The sequence below is a fragment of the Branchiostoma lanceolatum genome, chromosome 1 (assembly GCF_035083965.1).
Source record: "Branchiostoma lanceolatum isolate klBraLanc5 chromosome 1, klBraLanc5.hap2, whole genome shotgun sequence".
NCBI lineage: Eukaryota > Metazoa > Chordata > Leptocardii > Amphioxiformes > Branchiostomatidae > Branchiostoma > Branchiostoma lanceolatum.
This window is the reverse complement of record NC_089722.1, coordinates 1,742,887-1,760,842: the sequence shown is the minus strand read 5'-3', so window position 1 is coordinate 1,760,842 and position 17,956 is coordinate 1,742,887. Positions and strand designations below refer to the sequence as shown.

General features: G+C 40.9%; 2 protein-coding genes across 4 annotated transcripts; both read right to left on the bottom strand.

The window, feature by feature from the left end:
• Positions 1 to 3: 3 nt before the first annotated feature.
• LOC136429068 (steroid 17-alpha-hydroxylase/17,20 lyase-like) lies at positions 4 to 10,532 on the bottom strand. Of its 3 annotated transcripts, none has more exons than XM_066418957.1 (12): positions 10,337 to 10,532; positions 9,640 to 9,731; positions 8,823 to 8,953; positions 7,814 to 7,987; positions 7,174 to 7,267; positions 6,427 to 6,585; positions 5,714 to 5,832; positions 5,247 to 5,333; positions 3,721 to 3,846; positions 2,874 to 3,113; positions 1,984 to 2,143; positions 4 to 878 (listed from the first exon to the last, which is right to left on the bottom strand). In XM_066418957.1, exons 3-12 carry the CDS (start codon positions 8,947 to 8,949, stop codon positions 683 to 685), a joined length of 1,482 nt encoding a protein of 493 aa, XP_066275054.1. In that variant the 5' UTR covers positions 8,950 to 8,953; positions 9,640 to 9,731; positions 10,337 to 10,532; the 3' UTR covers positions 4 to 682. The 3 variants fall into 3 exon arrangements, with proteins under 3 accessions (XP_066275054.1, XP_066275065.1, XP_066275058.1); XM_066418968.1 differs by having other exon boundaries at positions 5,714 to 5,829; positions 10,337 to 10,529; XM_066418961.1 differs by lacking the exon at positions 9,640 to 9,731.
• A 917-nt stretch (positions 10,533 to 11,449) lies between these two features.
• LOC136429096 (very-long-chain 3-oxoacyl-CoA reductase-B-like) lies at positions 11,450 to 17,388 on the bottom strand. Its single transcript, XM_066418979.1, has 11 exons — positions 17,223 to 17,388; positions 16,985 to 17,031; positions 16,183 to 16,258; positions 15,537 to 15,644; positions 15,085 to 15,146; positions 14,596 to 14,640; positions 14,209 to 14,243; positions 13,679 to 13,760; positions 13,386 to 13,451; positions 12,888 to 13,037; positions 11,450 to 11,602 (listed from the first exon to the last, which is right to left on the bottom strand). The coding sequence occupies exons 1-11, from the start codon at positions 17,386 to 17,388 to the stop codon at positions 11,498 to 11,500; spliced, it is 942 nt and encodes a 313-aa protein (XP_066275076.1). The 3' UTR covers positions 11,450 to 11,497.
• Between the last annotated feature and the right edge of the window lie 568 nt (positions 17,389 to 17,956).

Genomic DNA, 17,956 nt, shown 5'->3' with positions numbered 1-17,956 from the left:
ATAGAAATGTAAATCATATTCTTTTGTTGTTGTTGTTCTTCTTAATAACTTACATTAAGCAGCAAACAGTACCAAACTAAATGCCTGTAAATATCTAACCCACTTGCTACCAGTATCTAAAAACTCACTAGCTACACATATCTAACTAACTAGCTACGCATATCTAACTCACTAGCTACACATATCTAACTAACTAGCTACGCATATCGAACTCGCTAGCTACACATATCTAACTAACTAGCTACGCATATCTAACTAACTAGCTACGCATATCTAACTAACTAGCTACGCATATCTAACTAACTAGCTACGCATATCGAACTCACTAGCTACACATATCTAACTAGCTACACATATCTAACTCACTAGCTACAAATATCCTAAAACTCACCAGCTACAAATAACTAATTCACTAGCTACGAAAAATCTAACTAACTAACTACAAATATATAATGCATACAAACAGGCATTCAGGGAAAGGAGCACACACGATCGCGATGTAGTTTATATTTTCTTGCGTTGCCAAAGAGTTCAGACCTTCTCATACGTTTCTTGTTCCATATTTGAATCATAATCTACACCATGATATATGTCCACGTATTTTTTTCTTCAATTTCACCATATGTTCCTGGTGACTCGTACTACTTTTAGCCTTTTTCTATCATTTCCGGTGGTCGTGTATCTATTTCCGGTAGGTCAGAACCACCTTGTATGGTGCAGGTTGGCAGACATGACCTCCGCCCGTTTCATCTGAGCTGAAGTCAGGTGACATCTCACCCTCCGGGAAGCTGAAGGTGAAGTTCTGGACCAGTCCTCCCATCAGGAGATATGTATCAGCCATCCCCATCTTCTCACCGGGACATGCACGGCGACCAACACTAAAGGAGAGAATGAAGAACTGATTAACAATATTGGCCTGTATTACATAGTGCACAGGCTCGTTTTACACACACGGACCTTCCTATGGGATCTCAAAAGAGCCGGCATACCATGTCTTCTCCTTATTTGCATATCAATTCATAGTTCGTGGTTATAAACCTGCTGTTCAACTGATCTTGCTCACAGTCACTGACGAAAAGTAGTGGATGCTACTTGAAACGTCTGACCGTTTCCAAAATCATATCCAGTTGTTTGAGTAATTGCTTTTTGGCGTACCATGGTAAGAGGCAGAAGAAGCGGCGACCGACCGGTAGAGATGGAAACATGCTACCCAATGTAGGCACAGGAGAACCTAAGGTCTAAGGTAAGGATTAACACAGACGTTTTCTGAGTCGACTCGGGGCTGTGTATGAGGATCTTTGGCTGTTCAAGTGGATTTTTCCTACCAGAAAACGTTACTTGAATGGCCCGAGGTTCTCCTTGCACAGTCCTGAGTCGACTACAACTTGACTATAAAACCCGTGTGTAAATCGGGCCATTATCTTTCTCGTCTAGGGGATAATTGGGCTCAACTGTCCCGAGAGCTGTAGATTGATGTACCATAAATATGTAAAGATATATGTTGTTATAATTATTAGGACTCAAATGACTGTGTATCTCTGTTATATTGTACCTGACCCTTACCTCTTCCCTCATGACCTCAATGAAAAGCGGCCTGCGTGCCGATTTGAGCTTATCATGAATAAACAAAGGTTCAAACAAACAAGCTTTCAGCAGTTCACCTCTACGTCAAACGACTAATTTGAAAAGAATGGGATCTGCCAATGTATAAATCAAAAGGGCTACCATGTACATTATAAATCAAACCAGTGTCTAACTATATGCGTTAGATAAGCCTGCCACAGGATACGTGACCGTATGCTCTTGTATTGGTTTCTCTGTTCGTAACATGGTGTCTGTCATTTGATTTTCTTTAGATGAAGTTTACAAGCCCACAAAATTTTCATTTAGATGTTGAACCTGTCATGTGATTGCACAGATCTCGTGTTAGATACCAATAGAGATGTCAGAGTTGAGGAAATGTAGAACTAATGCCATACTGACCTGAAAGGCATCAGAGAAAAAGGCTTTGGTATCAGCTTGCCACTCTCATCCAAGAACCGTTCCGGGCGGAAGTTGTGAGGATCCTTCCAAATGATAGGGTCATGGTGCAGAGCCCACAGATTCGGTAGAACCACTGTGCCTTTGGGAATGTGGTAACCTCCTGGGGGAAAGCAGGTAAAACCATTTACTCCTTTAATTAAGATTAGATAGCCAGTTAAGGAAGTGGTGTCCAGTCTGGTGCTCTGGGTACCCCTGCACGGGAAGAGAAAACCAGGAAGACAGACGTTTCTGGGCTGGCAGAGTGGTTCGAGTGGCGGAGGGAGACTGACACTCGACATAAGTCAAGTAAGTCAAGTAAGTAATGCTTGCATACAATTCAAACTCTACTAACGGATAAATTACGGACTCTAGTGACGCTGAAGAAGAGTGATGGGTGTCACTCGAAAGGTCTCCGTAATTTATCCAGTAGTAGAGTTTGAATCATATATGATGATGATGATCCACTGTATCATATATAAGGTTAAACATCTACTAGTTGTGTAAGATTGTTGGTAGGCTAGTTGCAACACTGTAGTTTCGAATGTACACACAACATCTGGAAACATAGCTTAACTATTAGCCTAATATTGTGTTTAAAACCTTTAGCTCAACAAGGCAATAAATTCTAATTATCTCTACCTACTAGTTCATAAATTGCTACCGTGATCTCACAATATAACGAATCGGTCTAGAATTGATTCAAATGAATGGCTATGTACAACATCATCGACTTATAAAGCAACCAGCTTTGATCATACCGAGCTTTTACGCCCTACGTCAATCCCATAAGCTCTCTTTTGTTTGGAGTAAGAATGTTTCTAAACACAAGACATAAGTAAACCCGTACTCACGCAGTGACGTGTCTACAATCGTAGCATGCGGTAAGGACAATGGATCGATGAGTCCCATTCTCAGCACTTCATTGACGGTTGCCTCCGTGTACGGAGTGGCCTCCCGGTCGGACAGCTCAGGCAGCCTGTCACGGCCCACCGCACCGTCCAACTCAGCAGCCACCTTCTCCTGGACCTCCGGGTGGGCAGCGAGGAACAGGATGGCCCAGCGGAGGGCCTGGGTTGTCGTCTCCGTACCGCCTGTAAGTTGCAGGCAAGTTACTAGTGTAACGAGCCATTTCAGGCCTGTCCCTCGCCCCTAGGTGAATCTCCAGGCTTAGATCAAGGAGCAGCCACAGATCATGCAGACAGTCCCATCATCTCTTAATTCATGTCTCTACTCGTCTGTATCCGTGACCTCCTCGGAGGTCACTGGAAGAGTCTAGTACTAGTATATACACCGGGTGGAGGGAGAGTCCAATGTGGTCTCTCACACTAGGAGTTATTCTCACGACAGCTTAAGATGTTGTCTCTACGTTCATGTTCCAAACAAAATAACTCCGTATTCATCCAAACATCGACGTCCGGTACACCAGGGGTGATGTTGCACTATAAAACAACACTATTGTGCCTAGGATAATTCTTTTGTCCGGATACGTCCGTGGCAAACGCAATTATGCTTCTGGTTACTGACGAAAGATAGCGGATGCTGTCTGAATCGTAGTACTGTTTCAAACTTTTATCTAGTTCAGTTGCTGATGAATAACAGTTTTTTGGCGTATCTTATTATCTGGGTGTCTAACCTTCATCAACGTAAAGGCAATTATGGTTCAATATCTGGAGGCAAAGTTTGTACGTGAAAACTCACCCAAGAAGACGTCAGCTACAACTTGTCTAAGATGAGTGTCTGTCAGGGCATTGATGTCGAGGGCTCCCTCCTCTACTGCCTCCTTTTGAGCCTTGATCATGTGGTCTGTGATGTCACGCAGATTATCTGTAGCGAGATATATAATAATAATGGTTTTCATTGGTCAGAAATTACCCGCAATGGCAGCCTTTCTAGTGCTGAATTGATGCAGGGTTTACAGGTTTCACATATGACTTGATATACATATTCTATCCACACTTGCACTTTGTGGAACTGTCGCAAGGGTCTGGGCGGCTGCCACTCGGCGCCACCAGGTGACCTCAATACGGCCTTCCCCAACCGAAGTCAGGTACCCATTCACACCTGGGTGGAGTGAGGAAAGTCGTGTAAAGTGCCTTTCCAAAGGGCACAAGATCGGTGACATGACAGGAGTCGAACCCGGGACCACTTGGTTCATATAGCCGAACGCTCTGCCGTTGTGCCACACGACCCGACCCCAGATACTGGCTGTGCCATCATGCCGCCTATGAATATCAGTTTGCGAAGAATGCAATGTCTTCGTCTTAAATCTTTTAAATACTCATTCTAGCTTTGTAGAGAGCTAACTCAGTAAAGGCCAAGAAAGCGAGAGTTAGCGTAATCATAGTCTTGGTAGTCCTTCAAAGTCGTAGATGACTGTCAGTATACGTATGGGTTGACATTATTTGTAGCATAGAAATAATCTATTGAGGACGGGCTTAGCAACAAAGCCATGATTAGGAAATACATGTGTTCGCTGTGACGGAGGCTTCTGACAAGTGATCAATCTAACAGACACAGAAAAGTAGACACCAGCAAGATGACGTCAGAACGACATTACCGCGTGATCATTGAGTATCTTGACAAAATATTGATTGTGTGATTGGTCCCTATTCCCCTAACCACCACCGACACTATTTGATAATATCTTACCTGATACGTTGATGAAGGTTAGACATCCAGGTAATAAGATACGCCAAAAATAATTACTCAAGCAACTGGATAAGATTTTGAAACAGTCAGACGTTTCAGACAGTATCCACTGTCTTTCGTCAGTGACTAACGATAGGACTGAGAACACCAGGTTTTATACCAAAACTCTGAATAGATATGTTAATGAGGTAAAGACAATTTAGGATGTCTTGAAGTAGTCTTAAAAAGAAGATTAATTCAAGACAAAGTTTATGCCAATAGTTCAATTAGCTACTGTTGTTCTAGTAACAGTAACTAAATGTTGCTTGTCCGGGGGTGGGGGGTGGGGGGCAGTGCATTATCCCAGGTGCCTGAAAGTTGAACGCGTAGACCCCCTTTCCTGTTGAGGGCGGGGTTAATGAGGTAAATTGTCTTTACCTCATTAACATATCTATTCAGAGTTTTGGTATAAAACCTGGTGTTCTCAGTCCTATCGTTAGTCACTGACGAAAGACAGTGGATACTGTCTGAAACGTCTGACTGTTTCAAAATCTTATCCAGTTGCTTGAGTAATTATTTTTGGCGTAATATCTTACCTGGGTTGAACTCCTTGCGATGCCGGTCCACTTGACGTTTGCAGTACCCCAGAAAAGGGTCCATCAGCCTCTGTAGGTCATTCTTTGCTGTGCATGCGTACAAGGAAATGGGAAGAAAAATTATAGTTTCAGTATTTTCTACTAACTGGTCACCATTATTTGTTTATAATGCATGTATTTGGGTTTGTGTGCCAATTTGGGAAGGAATCTATGAAGCTTAGCCATGCAGTTCACACTTAACAGATTATTGGCTACATGAGCTCTGCCACGAACTAGGAAGCAATGATATTGTCACTGTTACGATATTTGAACTAAATACAAAAACTGAACAACCATTCTTTGAAGAGTATCAAATATTGTAAAATCACATAATGACTTGATTAGAAATTGATTACCCCTCCCCTCCTATTCAACAATTCGGGTTGGACAATTCTTGTACATAAATAATTAGCCTATTTGCTTTATACCTTTATTAGGAAGGAATCCAAGTGAGGGGTAGATGTCGCCGAGAGGAGCATCTTGTCTGAATAAATCGTCACTGAACTTAAACAGGATCTGGAAATCCTCATCCTGCAGCTCGAATCTGCTGCAATATTCATAATATTCGTGAATAGTTTCATCATGAGGTTGGTAAGTCACTGAATAAAAAAGACCTGTGCTGCATTACTATGTGAACCAGTCAAAATTGCCTCGAAGAAGGTGACAGATAATCACCGAAACGTCGGTGGAATGAATCTCTTGGTTGTGTAAAAAGAGTCTTTTTATTCATAATATTGTTAAGATATGGATGATTCTTCAAAAGAAATACATGTTACAAGCATACCTAGCTGAGCCTATTGTTTCAACATAGGAGGTCCAACAGGCACAGCGTAACATGTTTTCTTAGAAAGAGACAGTTACGTCACAAGAATGATCTATGTACGTTGTTTATTTTGCCTAGTGAGAAATAGTGGCAATAAAGTATAGAAGCAGCATTTGGACCCACCACACCCTCCGACACCGTGATAACAGACAGTTTTAAGTCTGGCAATATTTGTTCCCTGTCATATGCATAGATCAACAGAAATTTGAGGTGCTGGCCACCAGGCTTCTATGGGCTGACCAGTAGAATGATTTGTTCGCAGCATGATTTGGTCAGTCTATACCAAAGCGGTATCAAATGATGATAATCTTTATATACCTGACACCGAAGACAACTGGACAGACGACGTTGTAGACCAGCTTGAAGATGTGCTCATTGAGATCCACTGCTTGACCCTCGACCTTCACGAGCTCCCCGATGGTGTCTTGAAGGGCTTCATGGGATTTAGTTTCCAGTTTCCTGTCCGATGCATATTCCCTGAGGGAGGAAAGTGACATCTTCAAATGGCTGATATTGCTTAAGTGCTCTTTTCTTATGATAATTGATTGGTGAAGTAGGGAGAATTTCAATGTCACCATTTCAACGTCAAACGTCCATACACTAGTATCAGATCAAAGATATATTGTACTTATTCCAGCTGGTTGCAATGTACTTAATACGTGGCACGGAAGGATTAGGGACACGGCTGGTCTATCATTAGCGATGGCGTTACATGTTTTCCTGCAATGCCACCCTCCCACAATACAATACACTGTACAGACGCATAAAGGCGAGTGTCATTTTTCCAAGTTCATTTTCATAAAAGTACGAATGATGTAGCAACACAGAGTCTAAAGGTCTTAAAAGTTAGCAGAAGCTGGGGCTCAGGACGGTGAACATGGAACTGCCCTAGAGATGACCTAGGCACTCAGGCAGGCAGGTAGACATGATGTACCAAGATAGGCATTCATTTTCTCTTTAACTCGATATTTCTCACAAGGCAATAATCCAATAGCTTTTTGTACACGTTCATGGCTGTCGTCTTGTTGATGATCTTTGCATTCGATCGTAGTATCTGAGACGAACCTGAGGGCACTCTTGACGAGCCTCCTGTGCTGTTTCCAGGCCGGACTGTAGTCGGTAAAGGCCATGTTTCTCCTGCCCTCCGTCCTTATATCAACTACAACGTAACAGAGAAGGTGTGAGCATTTAATGAAAGTAAATGTGTGTATATATGTGTGTGTGCGCGCGCGCGCGCGCATGTGTGTGTGTGTATGTGTGTGTGTGTGCGCGTGTGTAGGTAAGGACAAAAAGTGCCACGAATCCAAGTCGTGAAAGTATAGTCTAGACAACACCCCATGGGGACCAAAGCTGATTCTAAGTGCAACTAGAAATTACATAAATCAAGTCAAGTAATTTAGTCTAGAAATTGAATAGAGTATATTCGTCCTTTTTTGGTCAATTCATTCTTGCGTCTGTCGTCAACTCTGCATTTCTCGTCATATATGTAACCTCCAATATCATTAATCCACCGCCACGTTGAAAAGCGGTGAGATCTCTAGTGTAACACCCCAAAACCCCAGGTAAGCATGGGTTAGATATACATACAGGAGTGCATTAAACTGGGGGACGTTGGGTAGGAGATCTGATTGGACGTATATTTTTTAGGATGGCGAGATGATGTACTCTGGTGGAATTATGTTAGTAAATGTTTAATCATACTCACGAGATTGACTATGGGGTCTGCCCGAAAACGCAACACTCTTCTCCACCAGAGCCTCTCGTACTGCATCCACGCTGTTCAGCACAACCACGTCAGTCACGCCCTGCTTCAGGCTGAAAACGTCTCCGTACGTCTTCGCAAGGTCAATGAAGGTCAAGTGGAATTTCCCAGAAAACACTGCAATACAATTTTGTAACGAGTTTGCTCAGTGGAATGACGCATTGACCACTTCTGGGTATTGAACTAACGCTCACTGATGAAGCATCTCTTCTGTTACAGTAGCTTATTGAACTATTAGCATAAACCTTGTCTTGAATTAATTTTCTTTTGAAGACTACATCAAGACATCCTAAGTTTTCTTAACCTCATTATCATATCTATTCAGAGTTTTGGTATAAAGCTGGTTTCCCAGTCCTATCCCTAGTCACTGATGAAAGACAGCGGATGCTGTCTGAAACGTCTGACTGTTTCAAAATTTTATCCAGTTGCTTGAGTAACCATTTTTGGCGCAGCATCTCTTCTCCCTAAACAAAGTCAGAAACATCAAGCTTATGCAAGCTTGACAACTATCAGCTAAATGGCTCGGTAGGCGAAGCAGTGGCCATGAAGGCTGCACGGAAAATTCCCTACCCTATATTAGGCCGGAATGAATGATATGAATATATGAATGGTTGCCAGTTGTTGTTTATTTAATTTTCAACATTGACATGAGGACACATTTCACCCAACCAAATGATGGATGACGGCGGTCCTCGGACCGATCCTCAGATTGACGGACGAACCACATTTTTAAAATTACTGATTATCCCAAACACTATATCTGTTTTTGTTTTTTGTTTTGTTTACATTTCGTTCATACAATGTACGAAATTATCACAATGTAATACTACCAACAAAACCATGAAAACGGACATTGATACATTTCGATTGACACACAAGAAAATGTCTTCGTGGTTTCTTCTTGGTCCATGTTGAGATAATCGAGTCATTTTGATGACTTGTGAGTACATACCTGAGGAATTTCCAATGATTGGCCATGGAAACGGCCCCGGGGGCATCCGCCATCGTCTGATGTAGTCCATTAACCAGGTTACAAAAAGTATCATCAACAGACTTGCGGATAGCGTCATTAAGAACATCTTCCTGCAACGAAATGAAGATAAAATATACGTTTAAGCAGATGTAGAAACATTCAAACTGATTTAGAGTTTTTTTGTTATTTTTGTTATAATGTCAGTTGTTTCAAATGTCCTCATCCTTTTATGATTCAAATGACGACCTTCAGCGGTCAACTTTTTGTACGGATAACTGCACAAGGCCATTGCACTGGTTCGGCAGAATCAGGGAGAGCATTATAAGAACGACTAAAGAAGTACATACTAGTGTAATGGATACTGATATTTACTGTCAGGAAAGAATGACAACAGGCTTTTTGGGCCCATCGAATGAGTTATAGCAATTACAGACATACACCATGCGACCTGAAATATTTCCAACGTGGGTAGCACTAGCCTGTATTTACACAAGCTCTCAGCCGGAGGTTACTGACCCCCACCCAAGGGTTAAAGGCGGTTACGGAAACAGGCTGGACACTAGGAGCGCGATTTGTCAGGCTAGGGTAGCACCACCTTCACTATATTGTTCACTAATCTCGGCCTGTCCGCCTTAGCCTGGGACCCCCCCACCCCTACTTTACCCCTCACGGGGTCATCTGGGGGTATTTATGATGATGATTTTTGACGTAGTTTCAGGAATGAACTATTCTACAAGAAAGTATCTTCCGCCAGCTTAAGGCTTCAATCAGAGAAATCAGTATGAAAATTACCTACCCAAATGGGCTTGTCGGCGAGGAGCAAGTTGTTTTCAATTACATGCAGACGCTGCCGGCTTTCCAAAATGACCAGCTGGGCGGTGTACACACCTACATGTGGGGACAGGGGACCTGGTTTTTCTGGTTTACTTGGTGACACGTGCGTAAAATCACGTCCTTGGGCTACGAACAGTTTTTGTCCACCCTGAGTGGTAAATAAACCAGTCTAATACTACTACTACTACTACTAATAGCTACTACTACTACTACTACTACTTCTACTACTGCTACTACTACTACTACTAATACTACTACTACCACATAATCAATAAATAGATAGAGCAATAACTTTGATCGAACTCAGTATCAGCACTTTCATGAGTTCAGATTCATCATTTTCCTCTTAAATGAACTGGAGGCTATCAAAGCATAGCTACCTATGAAAATTAGAGGTATATTTAGAAACAACGGGATAAGCAAATAAAGCAATCTAAAATGTTGGTACATTTTGTGTTAGCGTCTGCGTGTAATCCGACCCTTTTTCTAACCTCGGCCTACGTCCTAGCCTAAGGCCAACTGCTCTATGCAACCTTCTTCAACCATTTCGAAATTGGGCTGTCAGAAAACCTTCCAGTATTACTAAGCAAAACTTTACTATCTGTTCAGAGGTAGCTGCGTGACATTGACAAACTATGACAAATAATAGGGATGTGTACCTTAAGATTTGGAATCCTGTAATGCTTGAAATCGAAGATTTTCCGGACCGCAAGTTGTAGATTAGAGCTTGTGGAACTCTCCAGTAGGGTCCCTTTTACAGACGAATTCACTGACCACCGGCGCTTACGTATTTTGCAATGTGACGATTCTCCCTTTAACAAAACAAATATATTCATGTTGTCTGCAGTAGGGGGGGATGCAAGGTCCTCGGTGACATGCATGGTTGCAGACTCAATTGTTTGGGTTATACATGAAGAATGATTACGTTTTGTCTTTGGAAGATAACAATCAAAATTATGATTTCGTGTGACGTAGTGTTGTTTTAGTTACTGTTATATAACGTTGTTTGAACGCCCCCCTATAAATAGTAATCTAGTCCCGATGTAAAGTTGTCTGTAATATAATGGTCACAACACTGTGCCAGTAAGCGCATAACAGCTCTTGTTTGTAGATCTAGAAAACCCAGTTTATCTTTACCTTATAACAGATGTACATATCATTGATTCATTCGTGTCAGTGGGTAACAACATAAACGCCGGTTTATATGACTGTATATACAGACAATGCCTTTTCGGTAGTCGGACACTGGCCGACATTTTCTTCCCCTTATCGCTTGTCCGGTCCCGGATGAACAATGACACCCTGCGGCGACTTGTTGTATTACATCAAACGACATCTTATACCCGCATATTGCCTCAACTATGTAAAAAAAAAAAAAGACCGAATTCGACTATGGCAAAGAAGTAAACCCCAACAAATGTTTTACGTAGAAATAGACTTAGTATAGTTGTCCTTTCGCTTTTAATTCTTCTTCTCTAATTCTTCTTCTCTATTAAGTATATACACGTTGTTAATAAGCGTTTTGCTTTTCTTAACTTTGTATGCAATTAGCCGTCGGCCATGATTTTGCAATGAAGTTGCGATTACAACGAGTTCCACTCTACAGTAGATAGTGATTCTCAAGGTAAATCAAGCTCCAGAATAACCAGGTTACCGTTTGTAGTTGTGAAGGGAAGACGGTATGTATAAGACATTGTGAGTTCAGTCTACTTATGTATATTGTATACAGTACATGAACAACGTCGTAAAAATGCACAGGAGGCGAGGAGGCATAGCTTTAGCATCTTGTATTGCTATTTTATTTGCACGATGCTCACTATTTACTTTTCCTTCTTCTGTTGTGTCGTCTTTTGGTACATCTGCAAAGTCGGCATCAGCACCCATCTAGCGAACATGTCTTGGGGAAACAGACCCACGATCCACAGCTGTGGAGAGGACATGGAAATAATTACTGTTGTGATCGGCTGTGTTAGAACATAACAGCGCACAACATGTGGCTACCATCACGAAGGGGGGATGTCCACAACAGAACACTCAGAAACAGTACCAATCTATCACAGTTTAAGTGTCGTACACAGCGCATGGCAAACAGTACACTACCATATTGCGTTCGTCTGTTAAACGACTGCTGCTAAATGTCTGTATATATTAGTGTTTTAGATAGACTTAACGTAGACGTATAATCTTATTGAAATACTTTTATTCAATGTGTAATGCCTTTTAAGTCCTGAGAACATGTAAAAGATGGACATTTGTACAAAGGCTGCAATTCAGCACTGTGCAGCAATGGCTTTTTTTTAATATGAAATAATAAAAAATAATTAATAAAACAAAACATGGTGGCAGCGGTGGGATACAAGCTACGCATGTCGGCAATCAATGTATTTGATGAGCAAGTCGTGCGGAAGTTCCTGAATGCGGCTTTCCTAAAATTGTCTGCATTTTCCTATTCGAAATTCATATATTACCGAGCTATGAATGAGTTGAATTTTTTCAGAATCACTTTCTCTGTACGTTCGAAATGACCGGCCACCATTTGAAACTTTCCATACAATCAACACGGCGGTAGTTGTGACGTCACGACAAACAGCCTAGTATGCATCATCAAATTACAAATGCTTTTGTTGGTGTTGTTTGTCGGTTACAAATGAAATTCTGCGAAAAATTTCTGTTGTCGTAGCGATTGTGAGCTCATGACGTTCCAAAGCGTTCGACCCATAGACTAGCCTTGAAGAACAGTAACCCCTTCCTCTGCCAGTGGTGTCAATATATCCTTTATGTTAACATGATGGGTAAATACTCCAATATAGTGTCCATTTTACGTATTTTTTCACTATGGTCACTTCATGTTAGGTTTTTTCAAAGTTACATTTACACCCCTGGTAGAAGTAGGGATTTTCTTTTCTTCAAGGCTAAAGCCCACCTCTCAATGGACCCGCGGCACGTTGGCGACCTCACTGCGACCAAGCGATTTGACACCGCGCTCGACGGATTTAATCCATGCGAAACGAATCTGTATGTGTTTTGTTGTCTTTTTATTTTATTGGATGTCGGACAGAAGCTAGAGAAAGGATCCGTCCTGTTTCTCTTGTCCTGTTATCATACATTTTGTATCTTAACGAAGTTGAAATAAATAATGAATAGATAAACACCGCTAACGTGCCGCGGGTCCAGCGACATAGGGGCTTAACCTATTGGTAGTGTACCTACCTGCAATGAATGTGCAAAGTAGCCACATGTTAGACCCACGACTCCAACTGTTTTCAAGGCGGAGCTAACGAAAGACGCCGGGCTGGGTATCATGGCGTTAACAGGCTGGTACCCACTCATACTTGTCGATACGGTCCCGGGGGTGACAGCCTGAAAACAACAAAAATACCTTCATTTGTTTTTACTTTCTGACATAGATTTTATTTTTGACCATTGTCTCATTATTTATCTATGTGTTAATGTTACGTTGTCTGTACATGTGTACAAGAGCTGATGTCATGAACGCTACCACTTGATAATGTCAGTTACGTTATCAAATTACGCATTGACTTCAATTTAGACATTTATATTCTATATATAGATATGTGCAAAGGCTATGTGTGAGATGTGTAATATACTAGTAACCAGCTGCTGCCTGTTGATAATGTGTTGTATTATGCCGGCCATGCGGACTCAGATGATACATGTAAGTGATAAAAAAAGAATTGTTTTCCATACCTGTACAATGATACCTTTTCCCTCATACTCTACGGCCAAACTACGAGAGAACTGCGTCACAAAGGCCTATAATTTTGGAGATTAAAAAAAAAAAAAGAATTATAGACTCATAAGCGTCTACTGGCTTTCGTCGAAATATGAACTGATGAAGAAACCCATGAAACATACCGGTTGCTGTCTGAAACGTCTGACAATGTAAGATACCTTATTCTGTTGCTGTTTACAATGTATCATACATATTGATGTCACACTTCTCGATGTACATAAACCATAGTGAATGATCCATAACAAACCTTTGTGCCCGCGTATGTAGTCAGCAGAGGAAAGGGAACCTCCCCTGACGTCGAGGAGATGTTGATGACCACGCCCTTCTTCCTGATAGATAACACATTCATGAAATTGCCATACATTGTCACCGATACAATTGTTGTGCAATAAAATCATTCATTCATTCATGAAATATCGGGTGTTTGCGCTCACGTGACTATGACGTATTAATGACGTAATATTGTCCGCCATGTTAGATGGTTAGACCTACAAACTGTAGAATGAATTCCGATTTTTCTATCAATGGTGATTATATGATGATCGAGATGTTAAAGACACACAGTAACGTCGTAGATATTGCCAACTAGGCTATGATAGGCCCAGGAAAAGGCTACTTGTAGTGATTTGGTATGCAGCGTAGTGCTGTTCGATTGGTCCATTCCAGACGTTTCGTATTAACCAGGATATATTTATCTGTGATTGGTTGATTCTTCAACCAATCAGCGATGGTTTGATACAACCAATCGGAGATAGCACAGAAGCAATGACATCTTACCTCTCCACCATCCCTGGCAGCACGATCCTGGTCATCTGAAAATCGACGTGAAAAAGAATGCTTTAATTTGCTTCATTGTAAGTATAATGTCAACTCATCAAACAAGTTATCTATGGCTAGGTTTACACACGCATTTCTAAGCACTCGGAGTGTGCTTTGAGTGTACTTGGAAACGAGTATGTAAATCCAATCCAATGTCTGGACACAAACATTCTTTTTCTGTTGTTTTTTTCTGTCTTGTTGATTAACGAACTAAATGAATGACTGGATAAATAGATGGATAAATGAATGAATGGATGGATGAATGAATGAATAGAAACATATAGCCAATATGCTTCATACATCTAAAGATATTCAAAGTCAGGAATTAAATGACATCAAACGGACCTTGACCACGGACATCACATTGACATTCACCATCAGGTCGTTCATCTGGTAAATGATACAAAGGCAATACTATTAGAATACACGACTACCACGTTACAATGTCAAATTTACATGGCGGCTATCTTGGCTTGGGGTTTTATTTACCTAAAATATTCAGATGATAGAAATGTTGAAGTGACAAATATATGGGCATAGAAATGAAGCAAGCTAGCATTTATCTAGTTGATTCAGATTCAGATCCTGGTTTTGTGAGAGGTATAATAACGTTTTTTAAATGAAAAATGCAAGTTATATATTAGCGAGAACCGTGCATCATTTCATTTTTGTTCACGCACAGTTTTAGCAAGTAATGGAATCGAATGTTTACCTTGGCTTCCTCTTGTAACCATCAATAGATCACTCAGATAAAGAAAAGACATATAAGAAATTTCATCTTTTAATACTTAGGAGGCGTTTTTGTTTGTTTGCTATTTCTATACGTATATATACCTCATCATCTACGTTTAGGAAGAAATCCGGGTAGGTGGCTGCTGCCGTGCCTACATTGTTCACTGGAAAAAATAGAAACATAAAGTTGGTTTAAGAGTCACTTGTTAAGTCTGAGTGCATAATTCAGCCAAAAAGATGTCCCCATACATACCTTATAAAATGGAAAGATTGTTTATAGCTTTACCGATGCAGACATTTCGACAGGACAAATTAACACAAGTCTGTTTCCAAAAATCGATTCAAAACACGAGGTCCAATAACGTATTGGCGTATTGTCAGCGCCAACGTTTAGTTAACCTCATTATTATAATGATTATATATCATACACATCCGTTTGAGAGAAGTCTTAAGAAACCTTTTTTATGCTCCTTCGTTACATTTGCCCTATCTATGATTATTTCTCTTAAAAACTCTCTGGAAAGATCGAGCAGAATATTTCAGGTGTTACTAACCAAGACAGACAATATCGAGTCCCTCCAACTCCTGTTTGATGTTGTGGTAGATTTCGGTTGAGCCAAAGTCTGCCACCACTATCTTTGTCCGGACACCGGATTTGCCTTCTGTGAATTGGGCAAAGTCGAACATATGCATCTTCAGATCTTAACCGGTTTTGTATCAAAGTTTTTATCTCTATTCAGGCTGAATATAAATGATTCCCAACCATTTGAAATCTGAGTTTTGATAACCGCAATGTCGGTGTCCCTACTTGAATTTCAATGGATCGTAGCTCAAGCGTACACAGCATTTTTAAAAGTTTTTTTTCTGGTATAATTATATTCTTTGATATGTAGGCTTTCAATGATGATTATTTGATAGAGTCAATAATGCTTATTTGAGATAATCAGAAGTTCTTTAAATGTCTTAATTAGAAACTTGACCTATGATTCACGGAAATGCAAATAGGGACTCCAACATGGCGGTAGATACAGTGATGACGTCACGAGAAAACGCTCATACCGATAAATAGTCCATTTGGAAAATCCTACTTCCCCTACCGCATTAGAACTAGCTGAGCAGGGCTGTGGTGCTTGCTCGAAGCACAATGTTATTGCTTTATTCCAAAGACAGAAATAAACGCCACAGAAACCGAATGTTCACCTATCTCTGCAGCTACAGCCTTGAGTTTGTCTTCTGATCGGCTGATCAAGACAATGTTCAGCCCGCAAGCTGCCAGCTAAAAGAAATTTAAGAATGAAAAAAAAAAATATTTTGTCCTAGGATTAAGACACACAGAGATTTATCATCATCATCATCATATCGGGCGGCTTGCCCGGACTAAGGCTGTTATTTCCCCCTAGGCGTCACAGTCCGCCATTAGTTGGTCTAGTTATTATTTATACATACTGTACATGTGAATGGCAAATGGCTAGATTGTGAATAACCGTTGGGGAAGTTCATACTAGTTGTTAAAATTCAAGAGTAAGCTTTATAAAGCCATGATGTGCATGTCGATATGTGGCTGTTACAAGACTTCAAAACTTCTGTGTCGTGTTATGTTTCTGCCGTATATATTATTATATATAGGGATTGTGCATATATATCTTTATATGGAAAATTGAAATATGGCGACCGTGAATAATTTCATCAGGTTGGCGAAAGACTGAATAGCAACTTATTTTATTCACAACCAAGTATTTCATAAAAGTCGACGTTTCGATGACTGTCTGTCATCTTCATCAGGACAATACTGACTCAAATTGTATCAGTCAGTAATGCCCTGATGAAGATGACAGACAGTCATCGAAACGCCGGCTCTTGTAAACTACTTGGTTGTAAATGAAAGAACCTTGCTATTCTGAAATTGCCTAGCTACAACGTGTTAAAAGACTAACGAATGCATATGTCATAGTTTCCTTCCATATGGATACAATGGCAAGGGAGGTAAACGCATTCACATTACCTGCTTAGCATATTCCTTGCCTATTCCGTCTGAGGAGCCTGTAACAACTGTAACGAAAAAAAGTCAAGACTCTCTTTATTAACAACATGTGAAAATAACTTATACAGGGGGTCTACAAGCACTGTACAAAGTACGGAGGTAAAAACTCACTGGCTCTTTGTGTGAATTGGTCGAAGGTCACGCACTGCACTATTTATCTTAAGATCCATTCTACCGTATGCCAATACTTGCTACGTACCTGCCCACCTTCCTGCGTAGTTTCTAAAGTCCACAGACAACCCAAGAGGTCCCGAGAGCAGGTAGAGTCTTACTGTCCGCCAAACGCCCCATAACGCCTTGAGTCCAACATACAAAAGTGAAACTATGCCGACGGTCTCTAGAACGTCATCGAAAAATGCCGCCATTTTGTTCACTACTATTAGTTTTAACTTGTGATGTATTAACTCAACCCAGTCTCCGTATACACACTCTCTCGCTGGCTGGAGTTATTGACCCCCTCCCCCTAGAGGGGCGGTATCCATCGGGCTGCCGCTAGCAGCGCGATTTAGTCAGCCTAAACTCGAGCTTCCCTGAAAGACGGTTTACCTTTATAACTTATAAAGCAAATGGTGAGCACATTTTGAAAGCATAATCTGAAAAGAACTTCGAAATAGACTTTATTCCATGTTCTGATGTAATCAGAAGAGTGCTCCCGTTTACCAAGTCTGCATTTGATGCGGGAGGAGGTCGTCGTATCCACAATATTTACATAGTCAACTCAGAGCGAGCACTGGGCTAATATTAGAGTTACGCCATTGTGTGACTTGTTCCTACTACTTGTTTGTTTGTATCGCATACCTGGTACACCGCCCCATGGCGTACCACACCAGGTTTGTACTGAAGAGTACAAGCTGCATATCCGAACAGATATATATATAAAGTATATATTATTCACATTCATTTATAGAGCATTAGACAAGAAGCATATATGTT